We start from the raw sequence: 19,061 nt of genomic DNA, 5'->3' as shown, positions 1-19,061 counted from the left end.
ATTACAATGTTAATTTTTACATATGTGAATAAACATAAAGGAGCAAACAACTGGAGCCGGCACTGTGTGCTAGCAATCATTGCGGGTGGGTAAACTGACAACATGTAACCACATATTAAGACAAATGTAGAATTTAGACAAAGTATTCCATCTCTTTTCAGATGTATACTTTTAAACCTCAGGAACTGTTTTCAGTAGATGTCATGCCTTTTAACTTGAAAAAAGATAAGCGCAAATAAGCTCCCAATTGTCTCCCCAATATGTAAACCACATCTCGGGCTGCTGTCTCTGCTACTCCTTTGAAGTTTCCCTGAAATGTCATGTGTTGTGAAGACTGCTGTGCATAAGCAAGACAATTTGCTCACTCTCAGAATTCTTACCGGTTTCCACTGCTATTTGGTATCCAGCCTCTAGTCTCCGAGATGACCTTTCCAGCCTCTCTGTGTTATCGAGCAGATGTGCCCTCTGAAAAAGAAAAAGGGAAAAAAATCAGACGGCCGTCTACAATGTTCTTTTTTTGCCTTAAAAAAAAATAATGCCGTCGTATGCCCTAACATTTCGGGGGGGGGGAGTCACAACCCATTATAGATAATTTTTAGCAAATCTTCCATTATACAAACCACTGCAATAGACAGATTTTAAATCAATCAGTGGTATATAGACTATTCACTTTTTTGTTTTAAAAGGCAGACTCACATTGTATGTGACTGCAATGAATCTTACTCCAAAACACTGAGAAATATATGAAGACCAGAACCAACTGGATCTTTCCTGTTTCAGCAGAAGTAGACAGATATTTGCATAGATCTGTGATCCCTATTTTGTATTTATTTTCTATGAAATGCGATCACTTAAAAAACTCACTTGTTTCTTTGAATCCTGCAGGAGTAATTTTTAAAGAGGAACTTTATTTTTAAGAGAATGCCCCTCAATTTTAGATGTGTGGCAAGATGTCACATGGAACAACATATGCTACTAAAACAGAATACTAAAGAGCAATTCTAGTTCTAAGACCACTCAGGGCAACCACTAAGAGACAGGAAACACATGTTTTCCCATGCACACAGATGTACAAAATTGTGGCTTTATTCCCAAATATTCCCAAATACATGGCATTAGACTGAAAGTGAATTTCCGACAGAGTGTTTTAGATTGTGAACTAAAATGATAATAATTATATATACTCTTTTCTGTTACATTTGATGGGGGAAATTCTCTAATTTCCCCCCAATCCTCAGCTTCTAAACTTTCTTTTCTATACTGAGGCTGATTTTCTTTTTCTTTTTCTTAAAGCATAATGATCATACAGTAGATCATATTCAGGTTGACAAACATTATTTATAAGCTAATATGGCTGTGAATGGATAAGAATACATACAAGGCCATGGGAATGAGTGTGTGTGCACAGACACATGTATGTCTGGATACTTAAAATCTAAGAATATGTGTATCTGTATATTTGCAAGTGTGTACACGCACACATGTATTTGTATGTATCAGAACCTTTCCGCCTCAAATCTGTTTTGGTATCTGGTCAAAAAGTAAGAAAAAAAATGCAACCACAACTCCAACTTTGTGTTGTTGACAGATGTCATTTAAAATCGAAGAAATGCTTTCTAATAATAATAAAAAAGGAGGTGCCACACATATTATCTGAGTGGCTGTCGACCGAAACGATCCACCTTGCTCTAATGAGCCCCCACGGATCTTGGAGATGCAAGCTGTATTGACATGCACACTTAAGCTAATACACCTAGACCAGTGCCTCCAAGCTCTAGCAGCCAGGGATGCTGACAGAATATCTCGCTTCCATCTTCAAAGAAAGGAAGTGATTAGTATGTTATCATTACCATTCAAAACGTGATTTCCTTATTCCCTCCCGGCATAGGTGACACATCTGAGATGCGGCCAGACGTTGGAAGCAGCTAAAGCCACATCAAAGCTTTCCTTGAAATTTTTTTTTGGGGGGGGAAGTGCTGGGGGGAGTGGGGGGAAGAATCATTAAAACAATGCATTTAGAACAGAGAGATAGGACCTGATGTGAAGGTCAGGAAAGCTGCAACAACAGTCTATAATAATTAATAGAGTCGTCTACTATACAGTGGAGAAATTAAGAGAAAAACTGCCCCTCCCTCTGCCAAAAAAAAAAAAAAAAGCTAAATAAATAAAAGGGAGGAAGGAAGGAAAGTGTATAGCATGAAAATGGGAAATCACGAAAGGCTGTAATTGAGAAAAAGAAAAGCAAGGGGAGCTTTATATGTTTGGCATTAATGACTATTTTTAAATAAAATTAAACACTTTACTCAGCTTATCAAAAATAGCTTTCTTATTCCTAATTCTCCCTACATGCAGGCTTGGGGAGTGGGGATTGCTCTTCTCTTCTCTGAATATTGTTTTCTATCTAACAAAGGACTTGATTTCAAATTGGTGATTCTCTAAAAAGATATCAGATCTGTGAAATCAAGAGTAAATGTGAATTTTAATCCAGAATAAGAGAACAAAGATTTGGGGCTCATTTTCATATTGGATGAAATCTATAAATGAAAAGAAAATATTTAGCTCCTGTGGATTAAAAAAAATTAAAGCTCCAACACTGAAAATGGACAGTCTAATTATATGATAATATATAATGTAGGAAACAAAGTATTTAAATGTAGAATGATATGGGGGATTCCATGAAAGGGAGCCAAATCCACTTATCCAGTGTATGGCTATAATGAGGGGCAAAATTTCTCAGAGAACTTTTTATCTTAAAAATGCATATTCCTAAATAATGGAAGTAACCCTTCTTCAGGACAGTTGAATTTTATCAGAGCAAATCTGCACACAAGAGGACTATCGGTTTACCAGCAGCTTTCCAGCAGGACCTCACTTTGTATTTTGGAACCTCTTCACTTAAGTCAAGCTAAAATCAAGTTCTTGTAACAGCTGTGCTATTTACATTGTTCCCTTAGTTGTGCATTGCCCTGGTCTCTGAAAATGAAAGGAAATACACTACAGTAGCAGCTGATGCTTTCAACTTGCCCCCACACTCCATCCCAAACTCATTCTCTCACCCTCTTCTCAGCCCTTTTCAAAGCAGGTAAGTGGAGCTGTACAAGCGCTTCAGACACAGCTCAACTTGTGTGAGGAGCTGCGCAACGTAGAGGGCTAGAGACGCAGGATTCAAACGGAGAGCTCGGCGTAGCCAACACCAGTTCAGCTCCCTGTGCACCACCAGCCTGCCTCCAAGCGTGCCCTGTTTCCAGAACTGAGCCCCCCAAAAGAGCATGGCGAGTAAGGGACGGGGCATACTTTGTTTCCAAACACAACAAAACATCTTATTTTGAAGCAGATGAGTGCCTATCAGCTTCAAACAAGGAAGAAACCTGGGGTATATTCACTCCCTGATGACTATGAGAATCCTGGCTGAGAAACAATCACTTTGGAGCAAACCATATACTAAGGCGGTGCCACCCCCATAACCTATTGTATAAATATCAAGGCTACATCCATATCAAAGTCTGTTAAAAGAATATATTTCAGAGTACATTATTCTGTTAGTGCAGTGATCTAATTCTTCCAAGCACAATCAGGTTACAGTTTTGGAAACATGCATTCTAGAAGCATAATTGATAAAACTGTTGCTATAGGCACAACAAAAGAATTAAGCCATAAAATGATGATAAAACATATTTGAGAAGAAATGCAGACATAATGTTTTCAGTTTTTAGAATTAGGATCTCTAAGGCCACACAATTCAGTTTAACAAAAATAAATATTCTGTCAGTGATACTGATGGTACTGAGGCATAAGAGATCATTAATAATATTCATCGCTAAATTCAGGGGCAAGAGCTTCGTGTAGTTTCTTCACACAGTGGTTTTCTAGTCTATTGTTAGCTGCAGTAGCATTTAAAAATTCAGATTCTTCACCTAAGCCTGAGCGTATGCAAATTATACAAGCAGATAGTCTGTCTTGCAGAAAAAATAATGTTGATGTATCACTCCCCTCAAGAATAATCTTATACATCGAAACTGCGATTGATAATATTCACTCAGTATATACATCTGCTTCCATGCAGGGAAGATGAGAAACACAAAAAGATTGGAGGGCGAGGATTTTGTGTATTCTCACCCTTCATTTTTATATATATCATTATTACTTTTACTGAGAAGACATTACTAATGCATCTCAAATCAGAAGAGTTGTTGAAAACCACTCTCCACAAACCTATAAATTAGGATTCACATCACCTTGAGAATGATGACATTACCAATACAAAAAAATATCTAGGAAAACCTCAATCAATGAAGTCAAATTAAACTTGAAAATAATTCACAGTACTCTTTATTATAAGCAATTAGAGAAGCTCCAAATTGCAATATGGGCCATTATTTTATGCCTTAATATAAAAGTAGCAAAACTCAACCTCACTAAATAAAAAAATATAACTATCTCTGAAAAGAGTAGCAAAGCATATTTGATAAGTTTGGTCTAGTTAAAAAAATATACAGAATCATTTGGCGTCTCATTGATACAGGGATAAAATTATAAACACTGTCATAAATATCTGCTGGGCCATAAAAAAAGTCTAGAGCTGCATTATGAAACAGTCTAGCAAACTCAGAAAAAAGAGCACTCACTTGGGTGCTATTTCCTACAAAAAGGAAAGTGTTTAACAATGAGGAGAGCTTTGGCTATTCCTAGGTATCTGTGTATACAGACTAGTAGGGCATTTATAACATGTATGTGTTTCTCCAAAAGGATAATAGATGCATGGTATCCAATGTTGAACCTAAGAATTTTGGTTGAGAGGAAAGAGTTTATTTAAAAACTGTCTTCAGTAAAGTAAATTGGAATGTCAGATTTTTTTTTCAATGTATCGACTTTGAGAAACCAATACAAATAAAATAAACCTTAATTTAATCTGCATTAAAACTAAACTATGCATTTTATGATATTTGTTTTTTTTCTTTCCTTTTTTGGTCTTTAAAATGTGAGTTTTCTTCCAAAGCTAGCAAACAATGATCACCATGATAAGCATGATTAGGATATACTTGTTTTTTTAAAGATAGCAGAGAACATTTCTAGTAATATAATCAATATGTTTGCTATATTTATATTTTGCTGAAAAAATGAACCCAAAGAGTTTACTTCAGATTTAGAAACTCAGTTTTACAGGGAAAAGCAGAATTAAGAGGGAAAAAAAAAAAAAAAAAGCAAGCCAGGAAGTACTCACCTCTTCACGTAATTTTATCAACTGCAACATGAATGCACAAAAAAAAAGATAAAAAGGAAAGAAATGGCAGGAAAGAAAGATCAGTTGTATGACAGGATACAGAATTAACATTGACAATTTATCTGTTTACATGTTTAGCATTTAAAAATCACAGACAAACACATTAAAAGAACCTAAACATAGACTACATGCAGAGTTTTTTGAACGAATAAAGATCACTTTCTCACACTGTCACATTAAACAAAGAGAATAGTGTGAAATTCTCTTTTAAAGTACATCTAAGACACCATCATGAAATAAAGGGGAACGACTTCATAGAAGTCTATATTATAAAGAAAGAAAACAAGTTTACTGTTCCTCTCTTCTAAGAATGTACCACTGAAGAGGTTTTGTATATACAAGTTTTCAGAATGTTTCTCTATTTTGAATCTTGACAAGTGATTTCAGATTTTACCTCCAAATGAAAATGATTAATAGTTCATGCTTTTGTCTCAAGAAGCATTTAAAACAACAAACTGTTATGTTAATGTCATACTTGTACCAACTCTAGTACTAGGATTGCCTTAGGAACTAACAATATTTTAATTGGGAATAAAGCATGCCAGTATAGATAATATTTAGGACATGATATCAGAAAATATTTCAGTATCCTTAGAAATATTGTGTATATCAGAGCTGACTTCCAGGTTTTTGCTTTGCTTGAGAGGATACTGGAATCACATGGTGTTTTTATTTTAATTTTTGAAGTTTCTTCACTTCTCAATTTCTTCCTCTTGTAAACTGGGCTGTCTCAAAGCAATAAGCTCTCTCACATCATTTGTACTGCAATCTGTTTTCACCAAAATCAAACTCTAAACCATGCTTTACCCATTAGTAAACTTCTATGATAAAATTGTGATTCTCCTCTGCAGAGTATTTTTCTATTTGCCTTATATACAGCAGGTAAAAAAAGTTGCTTAACTCTTTAGAAACTAAAAATGGATATAACCAAAGGTTTGGTTCACTGTGTGTGTGTGTGTGCACGTGACAGTACTGTATTCTAAACCATGAATATCACTGTATAGTTGAGATATCTGCCATAGTTTCTATGATGAATAGAAACAGAAACCTATGTTGTAAGAGACTATAAACCACATTTTAGTTCTGAAATTTGCATCCTCAGCAATTCAGGTCTACAACTGATAATTTTTAAGCATCCAAATATCTGTAACATCTGTTATAACACTTGACTTATGCAGGCCAATAAATTAAACTATTGCTCTGGGAAAAACGTGCCATGAATTGCTCACTATAAGTCTTTCTAAAAGTATCAAGTTTACTATAGCCCAGATTTCTCAGTGCTTCATGCTGTTTTTGGTCTCCAATTTAAGGAAGGCAATACACATTCCAGCTTATTCTGTTATTTCATTTGTCATTTGAAAAGTATTTCAAGCACAAAAGAATGAGATTTCAAATGCTACGAATCTTTTATAAAAAAAAAAAAGAGGTGGGCACAGAATCTATTACATAATGTCTCAGAGTACATTTAGTGAAAAAGAAACATTTAATATCATCCTTTCAAAAATATTCACGGAGTTGTCATTACTTTTAATTAATACACTCATTCAGCAACCGCTGAGTGTGCATGAGTCAAGCAGCTCATCATTTCATGTGAAAAGTTATGATTCTTCCTCAGAAGAAGTAAAAATTCTAATCTAAAATACCTAGCCTATCACATATCGGAATCTTTCTCTTTGCTATCCGAACATCATGGGAGAAAAAGGCGAACATTAATTCTCAGAAAGAGCTGATCTGGGAATTGATCGCATAGCTATTTTTTCTTTCTGGGGGCACCATTCTTCAGTTGACTATGATACTTAAAGGGCCAAAGTTTAAAACTACTCTTCAGCAATAGAGACCATTTGGGCCATGCCACCCTGCCATAATCAATGAGTGTTTAAAAATGCTACCCATTTGTTTTTTCAATAGGTTCCAAACAAAAAACGTTCTATCTTGTTTGTGCTGCATGGCTGCATCCAAGCTCTACACCGGATTTGTAGCTAAGCTAGGTAATGGGAGGATTTTTAATCTTCATTTTTTTTTTTTAAGTTCGTCCGAGAGTTTTCATTCAAATAAACAAAAGATGGTCTATTTTTGAAAATTAACAATGCTTAGACTAGACTGAAAGTAGTGATTTCGTATTTTATCGAGTTACTAGCCCCGTCACAGGCGACATGAAAGTGTGCCATGCCACCATGTTGAGTTATGATAATCAACATCTTTTTTGAAACAAAGATTTTTTTTTTCCCCAATGCAGAATTTGATACAAGAGGTAATCTGTTCCTTTGTGGGCTGAAAAAATCTGGTTTACGCTGGTTTGAACCAGTGGAATCTCTTGTGGTTAAGCCTTCTGCTGTGACTAAAATCAAAACTGCACTGCAGAGCATGTGAGGGTTCATGCGCGCGCGCCTCTGTGTGTGAGGGGCATCACGTGACCCCCAGAACTACCGAATTTTTTTTTAAAGCTGATAACGCGACTGCCGTCTCTGTCCGCATACAGATAACGAATAAATGCTGAACTCTATTAAACGCCCTTTACACATTATCGTGGGTCGAACACACAATTTTCTGAACTTATGATGACAGTCTATTTATTTTGCTATAAACCCTCAGCACGTAACGAACAGATTTGTGCCTGGTAATGATCTGCTCTGCCAGGGCTATATGAAATGATACCGACCTTCTTTAGATCTTGGGGAATTAAATTGACCGACTTCACCCCCTGGTCTGTAGCTGAAGTTTGACACACTTTATGCACAGCAAGCCCAAATCAGAACTTAAGAGAACCTCGCATTAAAAAATTAAGCAATCATATCTGCTGAATATTGCTCTACCACAAAAATTTCCCCACATTTAGAAACATCCTACTCTTTATACATAGTTTGAACCTTCTATGTAGGATTTTTCTCAAATTGCATTTACTCAGATTTATTCGCTGATCAATATAATTTTGCATATGGAAACTGAGATCCTATTAGGTTTCATGAGTAGAGCTTGGAGCCTTTGCCCCATTGTCATACTCCACTATGAAGGGGATTTAATTCTGTTCAATGTTTGGGCTTTTTCTTTTTCCTTCTCTGACAATGGTTTTCATGAAACTAAATCAAGTTAATTATTAAAGTCTCCACTCTAAATACAGCATCGCCACATTTCAAGAACAAACTCTCAAAAAAATAAAATGTTGTCATATGCAATGGAAAATATAATATGTTAAAAGAATGGAAGGACAGTGCCTAAGACAATAGACCTTGGAAAGCCCCAATAATACTCTAATGTGAAAAGTAGGTAATTTTGTTCCTTCTCTGTAAGTCAAGGATGAGCTATATTTGCTTGTATGAAATGGATCTAATAAAAATGAATTTATATAAAGAAATTAATTTAGAATTAAATAAAATTGTGTACTGTATGAAGACATTAAAAATGCATGTGAAAAATTTTTGAAATTTTAACATTTATAACATGGCAAAAGTGTTTACATATATAAGAGTAAATTAATATACTTTATCAGTAATTGGCAGATTATAATTATGTGTATTAGCAGCCAGGTTTTTAGATACCTTAAAAAATGCATTATAAATTGGCAGAATGAGAAATAATAGCTATGGCATTCACATTTGTCTAAATCCACAAAGAATTCACTAAAGGGAGGGTGTGTATATTGGCTGCATCGAAAATAAAGAGCTAGTAGTACTTAGTTTATTTTATCTATTTGCAACCTTTGCTATGAATTCCTTATTCCTTTTTCTTTTGTGATCTGTAATTTTAAAAAATTGAGATATATCCTAATTTTAGTTAAACAAATATTGCTAGTTTTGTCTCTTTGTTTACCTGCAAGTTTTCCCTCTATGTTAAAAGTTTATCATAAATATTACATGGTCAAGAAGTTCTGAAAATCAATTTCTCAACAATTAATTTGAAAATAAACATCTCTGTGAAGAAAACATTTTCTTCCATAACTTACAGGTGATCCTACACAGAAAAAGCTATCTTCTCAGCCACTGAGCTACAAGAATTAAAATGAAGAGCCAACTTGAAATCTTTTCTTCCCTTAAAGAAAGGGTGTCTGTTTTCATGCCATAGTCTGAATGAATACTGATACAGAATAAAGAGTTATTCTCAAGTGACCATTCCCATTTAAGGATGTGTGTAGTTTTAGGGATTTTTAATTTCTATATTATAATAAAGATCCTGAAAACAAAATTTAAAGGCTTCACTGTGATATGGAAATGTTGCTACATTTGGTAACAAAATATCCAAAAAGTTAAGTGCAGTCTCTCTGAACTTTCAAACCTGATTCAAATTTTAGACTGAAAAGTTCACATAAGTAATAATCTAACAGTTCCACAGTCTCATGACTATAATTTATCATACTCTATTTATTGAAATGACAGCTCCTTACAACTAAACTTCAGGTTCTCCCAGCACTTTCAGAATTTGTAAGTTTGATTTATACAAGTCCAGGGGAAATCTCTGAGTAATCACTTTAAAGTGACAGGAATATAATTTGAAAAATTCAGAAACTATGAACTCTATTTTTGTGGAATATTTTTCTCTAGGCATAAAAAAAGTCATACTTATATGTATGTAAGGCAAATGTTTTAGGCACAAAAAATGTCCATTAAGAGAAGTGAACATGCTTTAAAAAAAAAAAAAAAAAAAAAAAGATCCCTGTCACAGTACTACAACATCCATTACAATAAAGGAGTCTGAGTTAGACAGAAACACCTCCTTCCTTTCTATTTCCTCTAGATTAGGCAGTGGTTTCAAATGAGGGAAAGATCTATAGCTTTTTAAAGAACCGACATGGGGACTATGCACTCTTTTTTTTTTTTTTTTTTTTGCAAAAAAAAAAAAGATAGTGCTTTTTTTGCAGTAAAGATAGAAAATAAAACCATGATTGATCCACTCAAGAGGTATGAGCAATCTAAATCTCACTTAAAATAGGGAGAAAATTTTTTTCCTCTCATCCTCACATTATTTAATCTATTATGAGTAAAACTCCTTTATCACATCACCCTTTTATGTTTGATGTGCTCCTTATTTTTTTTTTTTTCCCTTAGCTAGTCTCACATTTCAATCAGGAAAGCTGAAATCCCAAGTCAAATCTTAACATGTTTGCATGTCTGAACTCAAGCTGATAAACATCCATAGTGGAGGAGGTGAGATTTTTTCCAAAAACAAACGTAATCAGCTCAGTGACTTTTCTCTCTTTTGAGGGATGGGTAGATGGGGGCCTTAATCACCTAACGTAACAACATATTTACAATGTTAATATTCTAGTAGATAGTAATATATTTTCAGCATATATAGACTTATACTCTATTTGGAATGGTAAATACTATTATGCAATTTTTATAATGTCTATCAATATATTATGTTTTACTACCTTATTAAAATTTTGGTTTGCTCGATGAATGATTTATGCACATTTTTATTTAGACAGAGTAGAGACCTTTACTAGACTTGCCAAAGTAACATTAATAAACACGTTCAGGTCTCGCTTCTGAAGTTCCCTATCATTTATTTTCTTTAAAAGTGTCAAAGAGAATCAGTCACTAGGGCTGTTTGAGACATTTTAAAAACCATCTCTACACGGAGGTTCTTGAAACATTTTTTAAAGTCATATATATTATCTACATGAATTAATGCAATCTGAAGTACTCATTCAAAAAAAGAAGAAGGACATTAATTAAACCCACGACACTACCGTGTGATCCAATGAGAACTGACAGCCAAAGTGTAGGGCCCCCTTAAGAAGAAATTGTATCTTATTTTTTGCCCATGCAGATCTTAAACTGCAAAAAGACTTTTCCTATTACTGCTACTACCACTATCATTATCATCATCATCATCATTATTTTGTGACAGGGCAGGACCTCTATGTGAGCATGCAAGTTCCACGCTGGTGCCTACAATTTGTGTTTTGGTGATTGTATTTTTAAGAAGCTACACAATAGGAGACTGAGCTGCCCTGTCGAATTTTGAAAGCTTACTTTCATTTGTTTTGCTGCAAGTGTTGATTTAATTATACTGCATTATTATCAAAGCTGCATTATGTACTTTTTTATTCCTTTTACATGTGTTTGAGGTGAAGACCTTGGCTTTGTCTGCAAACAGTGTGTTTCAAGTTATTCCTTAAGTACTAAATAATAACGAAAAGAGAAGAAAAGATTTTTTTAAAAGATAGCAGACAGTGATCACAAGGTAAAGGGTTAAATGTAAGATCTCCAAGAAACATTTTGAAGTTGATTAAGACTCCAGCTTTGCATTAAACAGTATCGCTTCCACATGAGTTGCTGCTAATACTGTTACAGAGCAGCTTGAGAGCCCAGTGTGCCAGTGACCTCCTTCACCCTCCAGCCACCCACCGGGCCTTCCTGATTAGCATTCTACCTGGTTCTCTGAGGAATTCCCATCATCCCCTAGGAGCTCATTCCGTACTTCGTCACTGTAGGCGATCCGTGACCTTTTCTATAAAACAAAACAAAAAGGGAGAGAGCAAGATGAACCTTAGAAAGTAAAGGCTTCGAAGCATTATTGGTATCAAGGCTGATCATCTCAAACCTCGAGAGCCCCCTAATGGAAACCTATTTGCTCAAATCTGCAAACCAAAGTTGTGCAAAGTTCTTGAACTTGAGAAGTTTAATGTAAATTAGAAGTTTTTCAAATGCCAGTAACGAAAGAAAACTCAGCATTGTGTAAGTGCTCTCTTACTATTCACAAACAGATCAGAACTGACGTTATTCCATACAAAGTCATTCAAATAAGACCACAAAGCTGAAGGAAACACAGCTAGCTAGCTGTATATCTGCAACACTCACCAGACTGTAATGAAAGCAAGAGTATATGGGAGTCTTTAATATTGTGGCAGGAAATGGACTATACAATATAGGCCTTTTAAAATCTCTAATTCTAGGATAATATTGTATCTCCAGCTATACACTGGAATGCCTGGAAAAGAGCACATCCACATCCCTTCATTATTGTGATGTTACTAACCAGAAAGAAATGGAATGTAAAAGCCCACCCTGTTTCCAAACAGTAATTTAAATGCTTCAAGTCCTCTACAAATAATGGCCTAAGGAAAAATAGTGGGAGTGTGTGTATGTGTGTGTGTCTGGTAAAACAAATTAAATTTCCCAACCCCAGTAAATAAAGGCAAGTGGGCTATGAGTCAACTTTTCACAACACCAGTAAATACAGATAAGCGGGCTATGAATTGATGTTTCACACACCAAAATTTTGTTTTACAAGAAATCTACCTTTACCTGTAAAGCCAGAGGAACATGTCTGCAAGCAATTCATGAATTATCTAAATGTGCACACATTTGGAAAAGCTAACAGACTCTAAAAATTAGCTGTGAAGCTAGAGTGCCATCCTCAGATCCTACTTCAGCATCGCTATTTCAGAACCAAATGCAGATTTACAGGTTACTTTGCTGCCTTTTCTACCTCTGAACTAACTAAGCAAAAACAGTCAATTAAAAACTGGCAGTTGGGAAGCAGTAATCTTTTCTCACTTGGGGTCTATAGTTTAGGACTTAAAATTTCTTACCTGCTCAAATGTGATAGGAAAAAATTATTATAGTTTAAAAAGAACTATCTATAATCCTTGAGCAGAAGTCAACAAGATTTTTAATTAGATTTTTAAACCAGTGAATGAGTAACACTGCTTTGCTACATAGAGATCATAATATCTTAAATATAAAATCATACTATATTAGAATTTAAAAGCACTTTTGACAAGAAAAACTAACTGATGTTAAATCGTTTTTAAAGTCGCCTTTCTCAACTGGGGTTCCTTATCTGATCCACAAAACACAGAAAACTACTTCAGTGACTATTTTCTCAGTTCTCCCAAAGATGGGACATAAGAGAGAGTTTAGTTCATTACTTAGAATAGAAGCCTAAGGGCATTTAGGGTTTAATTCTCTGGCAGAATCCAGCTGAAAATGGCTGAATGAGGTATAAATAAAAATAGATAAACCTAGACATCCCTTTATTTTATGTAAAAAAAAAAATCAGTCTCATGGAATTCTAAAGGTATCTGGTTAAACTGAGACTAGAACCCTATGGTCCTGAGTTATAGCTTAGTACTCATTCTACTGGACAAAATTTCCTCCTCACTTTAATGCCCTCTGAATACACTCAGAAAAAATACATAAAAATTGCAAAATGTTGTAAAGGAGATGGTGCCGTCCCCTCCCGCCCCCAGTCTCTACCTCAAGCTCCCTTTCCCTGCTGCACATGTATATCTCATACCTTGGCAAATGCAGTAAGTCTGTGGTAGATAAATGAAAGCAACAATGTTGCAGAAAGGACAAAATAGAATAGGTAGGGCATTAGCCCAAGGTCAGTAATGACATGTATATCAGATGTCTTAACTATTCAGGAGTGACCCAGCTCATTCATTTGTGAACATGCCAGACTTCTTACTGTCACAAACAGCAGATGTTAAGGCTGCTTCTCTTATTGTATTTCCTGAAGCTACTATTAATTAGCTATTTCTATTGACTTCATATAGAATTGTATTGAAAAATGCTAAATTACAAGGACAGTACTTCATGGCCTTACCACAATATTTCAATCAAGTCAAGCCTTTCTTTCACCCATTTGGAGATCCCCATACTGTAGTTTCAAACTAGCTAAGCAAAAGTATTTTGCAGCATTAAAGGAAACGAGAACCTTTAAACAGGCTGTGGTATCAGAGCTGCCTTTTTAATTATTCATTTCATCACTATGGGGGACTAAAACATTCCACAGTATGCAAGAATATCATATGGAGATTGTTTTTGTTTTTCCCTTTTTTCACCAAAATACCAACAAATGGGCATAGATTGTTCAATTACATTATATTCTTATTTTGATTTACTATACTTCAAAAGAAGAAGAAAATTACAAGCATGTATCCCTAAATATCTAATCTTGTTTTGGTTAGAATCCATTGCATGTGAAAACCAGCAATTAAGGGTGTACATGCTCAGCAACAGAGGAGAATGAAAGATTTATCCACAGTTGAAGGGTGGTTCCTATAAATGTCATTCCTTACCATTGGGGATGATACAAACTGGTCATTTGGATGGCTTTCTGGATATAATTAAGTGAATGGTAGGCTGAATTTATAAAATGTTCTCTGCTAGGACTGACTTCTCTTAAGAATGAAAAAACAACTAATTTCAAATATCAGGAATAATTCCTCATGGAAATGATACAACTTATGCTTGAAAACTGAACTCTTTATGCTCAGGGGTCACTTTAAGAAAATTTTTTAAAATTAAGATTTTGCTTTGTTAAGAATTATATTTAAATGCCTGACATTGGTATTTTATCCTAAATTTTTATGGTTTGAAATTTTAAGTAACCTAATTTTAATCAGTTCTAATTTAGCCTGCAGGATCATCACTAAACTAAGTGAATACCAAAAAAGACCAATTCCTTTGAATGGCAAACTGCTTATTTTACGGAATTTTTCTCCAAAATACCAATAAATTATTTTACCTTTTGTGGAATGTTTAAAAACCTCACTCTACTTTACTAAGTACTATGTTATACTTTAATTTGGAATATTCAAAGTTAATGAAATGGAAACATCTACTGTATCTTGATTAACTAAAATATTTTTTACTTTATTATCAACTGTATAAAATCTGTACTTTAGCCAAATGCAAGCAAGAGAATTTGAGCTGGAAATGTCACACACTCAGCTACAGTTTGAAGGAACCCAATTCATAATGCATTTTATAAATAGTTAATGACTTCTATACATAAGCTAACCAGGCAAATCAAGAAATTGTCAACATTTTTAGTCTTAGTTGTCAGTTACTACTGTCTACTGGTGCTTTATATGTGGCTTCTGGAGAAGACAGAAGCTCTCTGCAGTTTGTAATCTATTGCAATTTCAGGTCTGTACCATAAGGGTGGAAAAGCTTCAGCTGACAATATTTCACACACACACACACACACACACACACACACACACACACTTAAATACAAAGGCATTCCTCACTTTAAGTTGTGTGTTTGTGTAAAGTTTATTCCTCCTCACATATACTTAAGTGAACTAGACACAGTTGGACAGGAAAATCTACAGTCCATATAAGAACTATTAAAAAAATGACAATTTAACAACTGATTATTACCCCTAAAACATTAGGAGCATACAGTTTCAGTAGTTATTTTAAACTGATAACTAAAGTGAGTCTTGGTTTTGAAATCAAGAATTTCAGATTCCAAGCAGTTTTTTCTTGATGAACAGAAGGTTTGCAATACTGATTGGCTGATTTCTTAAAGCCAAATTCAAACAGATACACTTGCTCAGTTCTGTCTGGAAATTTGGCTTGAAACAATCTTACCTACTTGACCTTAACATCTCCCAACTGAACTGAATGCTTTCCTAGACAGGCACTGCTAAACTAGAAACAAAATGAATTAACTTAGCTTAAACTAATTAAGACCTGTGATCTGTGGTACCGCCTCCTGTATGATTCGACATGTGAAACAGGATATACGTAACCAGAATGAGGATTCTAGCACCCACAGCTAGCATAAGCATAACAATGAAGTTGGTTTATTACTAAAGCATATATGAGAATTTAATTTCCATGGCGTGCACATGGCAAAGCAATTGCTTAAATTGCCTCACCTGGGAATTTAATACAATGTTATCATCAGACCAGCCACATTGTAAATAGATTTATAATGCTTTCCATGTGCTGCACTCTGTTGCATATGAATTAAGTAATGATCTGGTATTACAATAAAATCAGCTAGTTCCCACACCTGGCAGACAGGATATTTCACTAAATTAATACCCATACAGCTACATCACAAGGCATGGGAGAGGAAACAACCTCTAAGGCATTTGACTTGAGTTTTACATGGGAAGCAAACACTCCATGGCTATGTAGAATGTAACTGGGTTGAAGGGGCTGCTCAAGACAATCTGTTTCCAACATCTGTATTACAGAATTAAGACTTTCTCATTTCCATTCAATTTTGGCCTGATTTTCTTCATTCAGTACTTTAATTACTAATCAGCAATTTGCAACATTCACAAACACTAAGAAAGCCCTTTATTCTAATCTATGGGCTGCAGACAGCCAAATAATTGATACAAAATGCAGTATGGTTTTGGTAAGTAATGAAAGAACAGCTTGTCCTACTTCCTAATCAAATTGGTCTATAGAAGAAATGGTTAATAGATTTCTCCATAGGTCTAAAACAAATTACCCAGTCTGGCCAGACTTTTCCATTGCTTCTACCATGTCTTTCAGTCTTTATATATTTAATAATGCCCAAGGTTACCAGGTGATACATCTATTAAAAACTGTTATGCTTTCACAGCCAAAGAATTTAACTACTCCTGTTATAATTAACACTTTGGGATAGCTACAGAATACCGTGAAATTATATTTATTAGCTAGTCATATAATTGCTGGTATTCATTTCTTACTTAATTTTATCTGGTTCTAATTAAATAATATCATACTTCCATAATGCCCAGATGGCATTTTCTAAAATGCATCTATCTTTGGCACAAAGCATTCCATTTTTAACCTCACTTCTACTTCACCACTGGCAATTTTAGCTTTTCATCCTTACTTTACCCCTGACCCAGGATTTAAAAAGGCTCATCAATCCAGGACAGGAAACATATTTTGGAGAAAAAAATAAAAAGGAATTTATAGCATTTTGTTTATTATGTTCTTGTGCTGTATTAATTTGGCCAAAAGAGATTTAAGATTAAAACATACCATACCACATGATACAGGTAAAGGGAAAGAAAACTGTTAGGTAACTGATCCCTAGAAAGTTGTTGGGATGACAAAGTACAGGACACTGAGTGAAAAGAAATGAAATAGCATTTCAGTATGGGATCCCAGTCAAATTAACTTTTCTAAATATCAGTGTGCTCAATCTCTAAAAAAGTGTAGACAATATTTATTTCCCAGGGCTTTTGTGAGGATTTAAATATTATAAACAAATGGAAGCCTATCGTAATACCTTAGATGTGATAACCCTGCAAAGGATGTGCAACTTAAATATTAGTTGATCATATTGGAAAGGATGCAGTAAAACCATGACTGAGAGTATGAATTAGTGCATCCTTCCTAGAAAATGATTTGCCAATATATACCTCAAGTAGCTTTTAAAAAATCCATACTATTTAATCCAGTAATTCTACTACTACATTGTTTTGCCTAATTCCCTAGTTTATAGCACCACAATTTTTGGATGACTTTCAATGGTTAAAAAACAAAAACAAAAACTTTACTTCATTTCTTTAATGTTATCAGAGAAAGTAACTTCCAATCTGTTTCTTCTAAGTAATCATTCCACTAAACATGGCTTGCTCCTGCTCAAGGGACTGTTTAGAGTTAAAGGTCAAGCTCATTCACTGGAAAGTGCACATACCACATGTTACCAATACTGCAGCATTAATAAAGGGAAAATACACTTCCTATCTATCATGAACTCATGGCCAGTGGACCATATGCAAGCTACCAGAAAGAAAATACCAACATGCCCTGCTGCTAGGCTACCAGCAGTTGGAAAAGCAGGTTACTGTGAGAACACTGAAATAACCCATTGTTCCTGAGTATGTAATACCAGAAAAAATATTTTAATTTAAAATACAAACTCATTGAGTAATAATAAATAATAAAACATAAAATAAAATACAAACATCTTTCTATTATAATCATTCTCATTTATTATTTTTGCTTGTAGTTTCAAAACATTTTACATGTTGGAAACAGATATTTGTGTTTTGGCTGCAAATAACAAGAGAAATCACAGCACATTTTCTCTTAGTTTTTTTTTTTTAATTTAGCTTTAATATCACATGTGACTTTGCATATGATGAGGTTATATCTGTATATATACACATATAGACTCATACAAACCCATATGCAATCCATATGGTATGACTTTTTGTATTTCACAATGCTGGAATAGATTTTTATTTATACTAGAAACTCTGACCACATGGCTGCTACATCATTTAATGATTTGCAAAAGAGAGAGCCCAGAAATCATGTAACTGCACTTCTTCATTTCCTCCTCCAGCATTTCTAAACTTATGCCTGAAATTTAAACTAAGCATCAGTGTTTCTAAACGCAACTTGAGTTAGAATCACGGCTGCACTTGCTTGGATATGCTTATAGTTTACAACTTTGACACTGCTATTGAACACAGTGTCTGTGTCTTAAATCATGTTAGCTTGTCAATCAATAATTAAGTTACTTCATTCAGAAAATCAACTCATGATAGAATGCCCAGATGTTGCTGTCAACATCTGGAATAGTGTAAGTATATAGTAGAGTCTAATTCTTTAAAGTCTTTCTGAATATAAAAAAACTCCACAGACTGTGCTTGAAATAATCAAAATGTCCATTATTTTGTTTGATAATGACATATAAATACTCTATACATTCCCACTGGAAAATGACAGTCTGATAAATAAATCCTATATGATAGCTGCTTTATTTGTATTTTTAAAAGAACTACTGAAATAAAGTGTGTAGATTTATATAATTAATTTGTATCTAGGTTTCTCTATGTAATCTGCCTAGCACTAGGAAGGGAAAGCGATCCATTCATTGAAAATCTGGCCATAGTCATGATGTCAAGATATCCAAAAACAAATGATCTTGATTTGTTCTTCTGTGCAACTATACTGAAGTAATCATACAAATGACAGTGACATGTGGCATCATCCAGACCAGCCTACAAACTAGAGATGAGGGGTTCTAAGCCAGATAGGTGATCTACCCAAGGCCAACACCAGGGAAAGACCAA

At 34.6% G+C, this 19,061-nt stretch overlaps 1 protein-coding gene across 1 annotated transcript in view; it reads right to left on the bottom strand.

Annotated features, from left to right (window-relative positions):
* Positions 1–19,061, bottom strand: part of VTI1A (vesicle transport through interaction with t-SNAREs 1A) — a 368,842-nt gene that overhangs the window by 281,115 nt on the left and 68,666 nt on the right. Inside the window, 3 exon segments of the mRNA XM_013983738.2 lie at positions 381–465; positions 5,222–5,242; positions 11,654–11,731. Coding sequence (XP_013839192.2) covers positions 381–465; positions 5,222–5,242; positions 11,654–11,731 — 184 coding nt within the window.

This window comes from Sus scrofa, chromosome 14 (genome assembly GCF_000003025.6).
Source record: "Sus scrofa isolate TJ Tabasco breed Duroc chromosome 14, Sscrofa11.1, whole genome shotgun sequence".
In the NCBI taxonomy this organism is placed as follows: Eukaryota; Metazoa; Chordata; class Mammalia; order Artiodactyla; family Suidae; genus Sus; species Sus scrofa.
The sequence above is the reverse complement of the archived record's forward strand: the minus strand, read 5'-3'. Positions and strand labels throughout refer to the sequence as shown.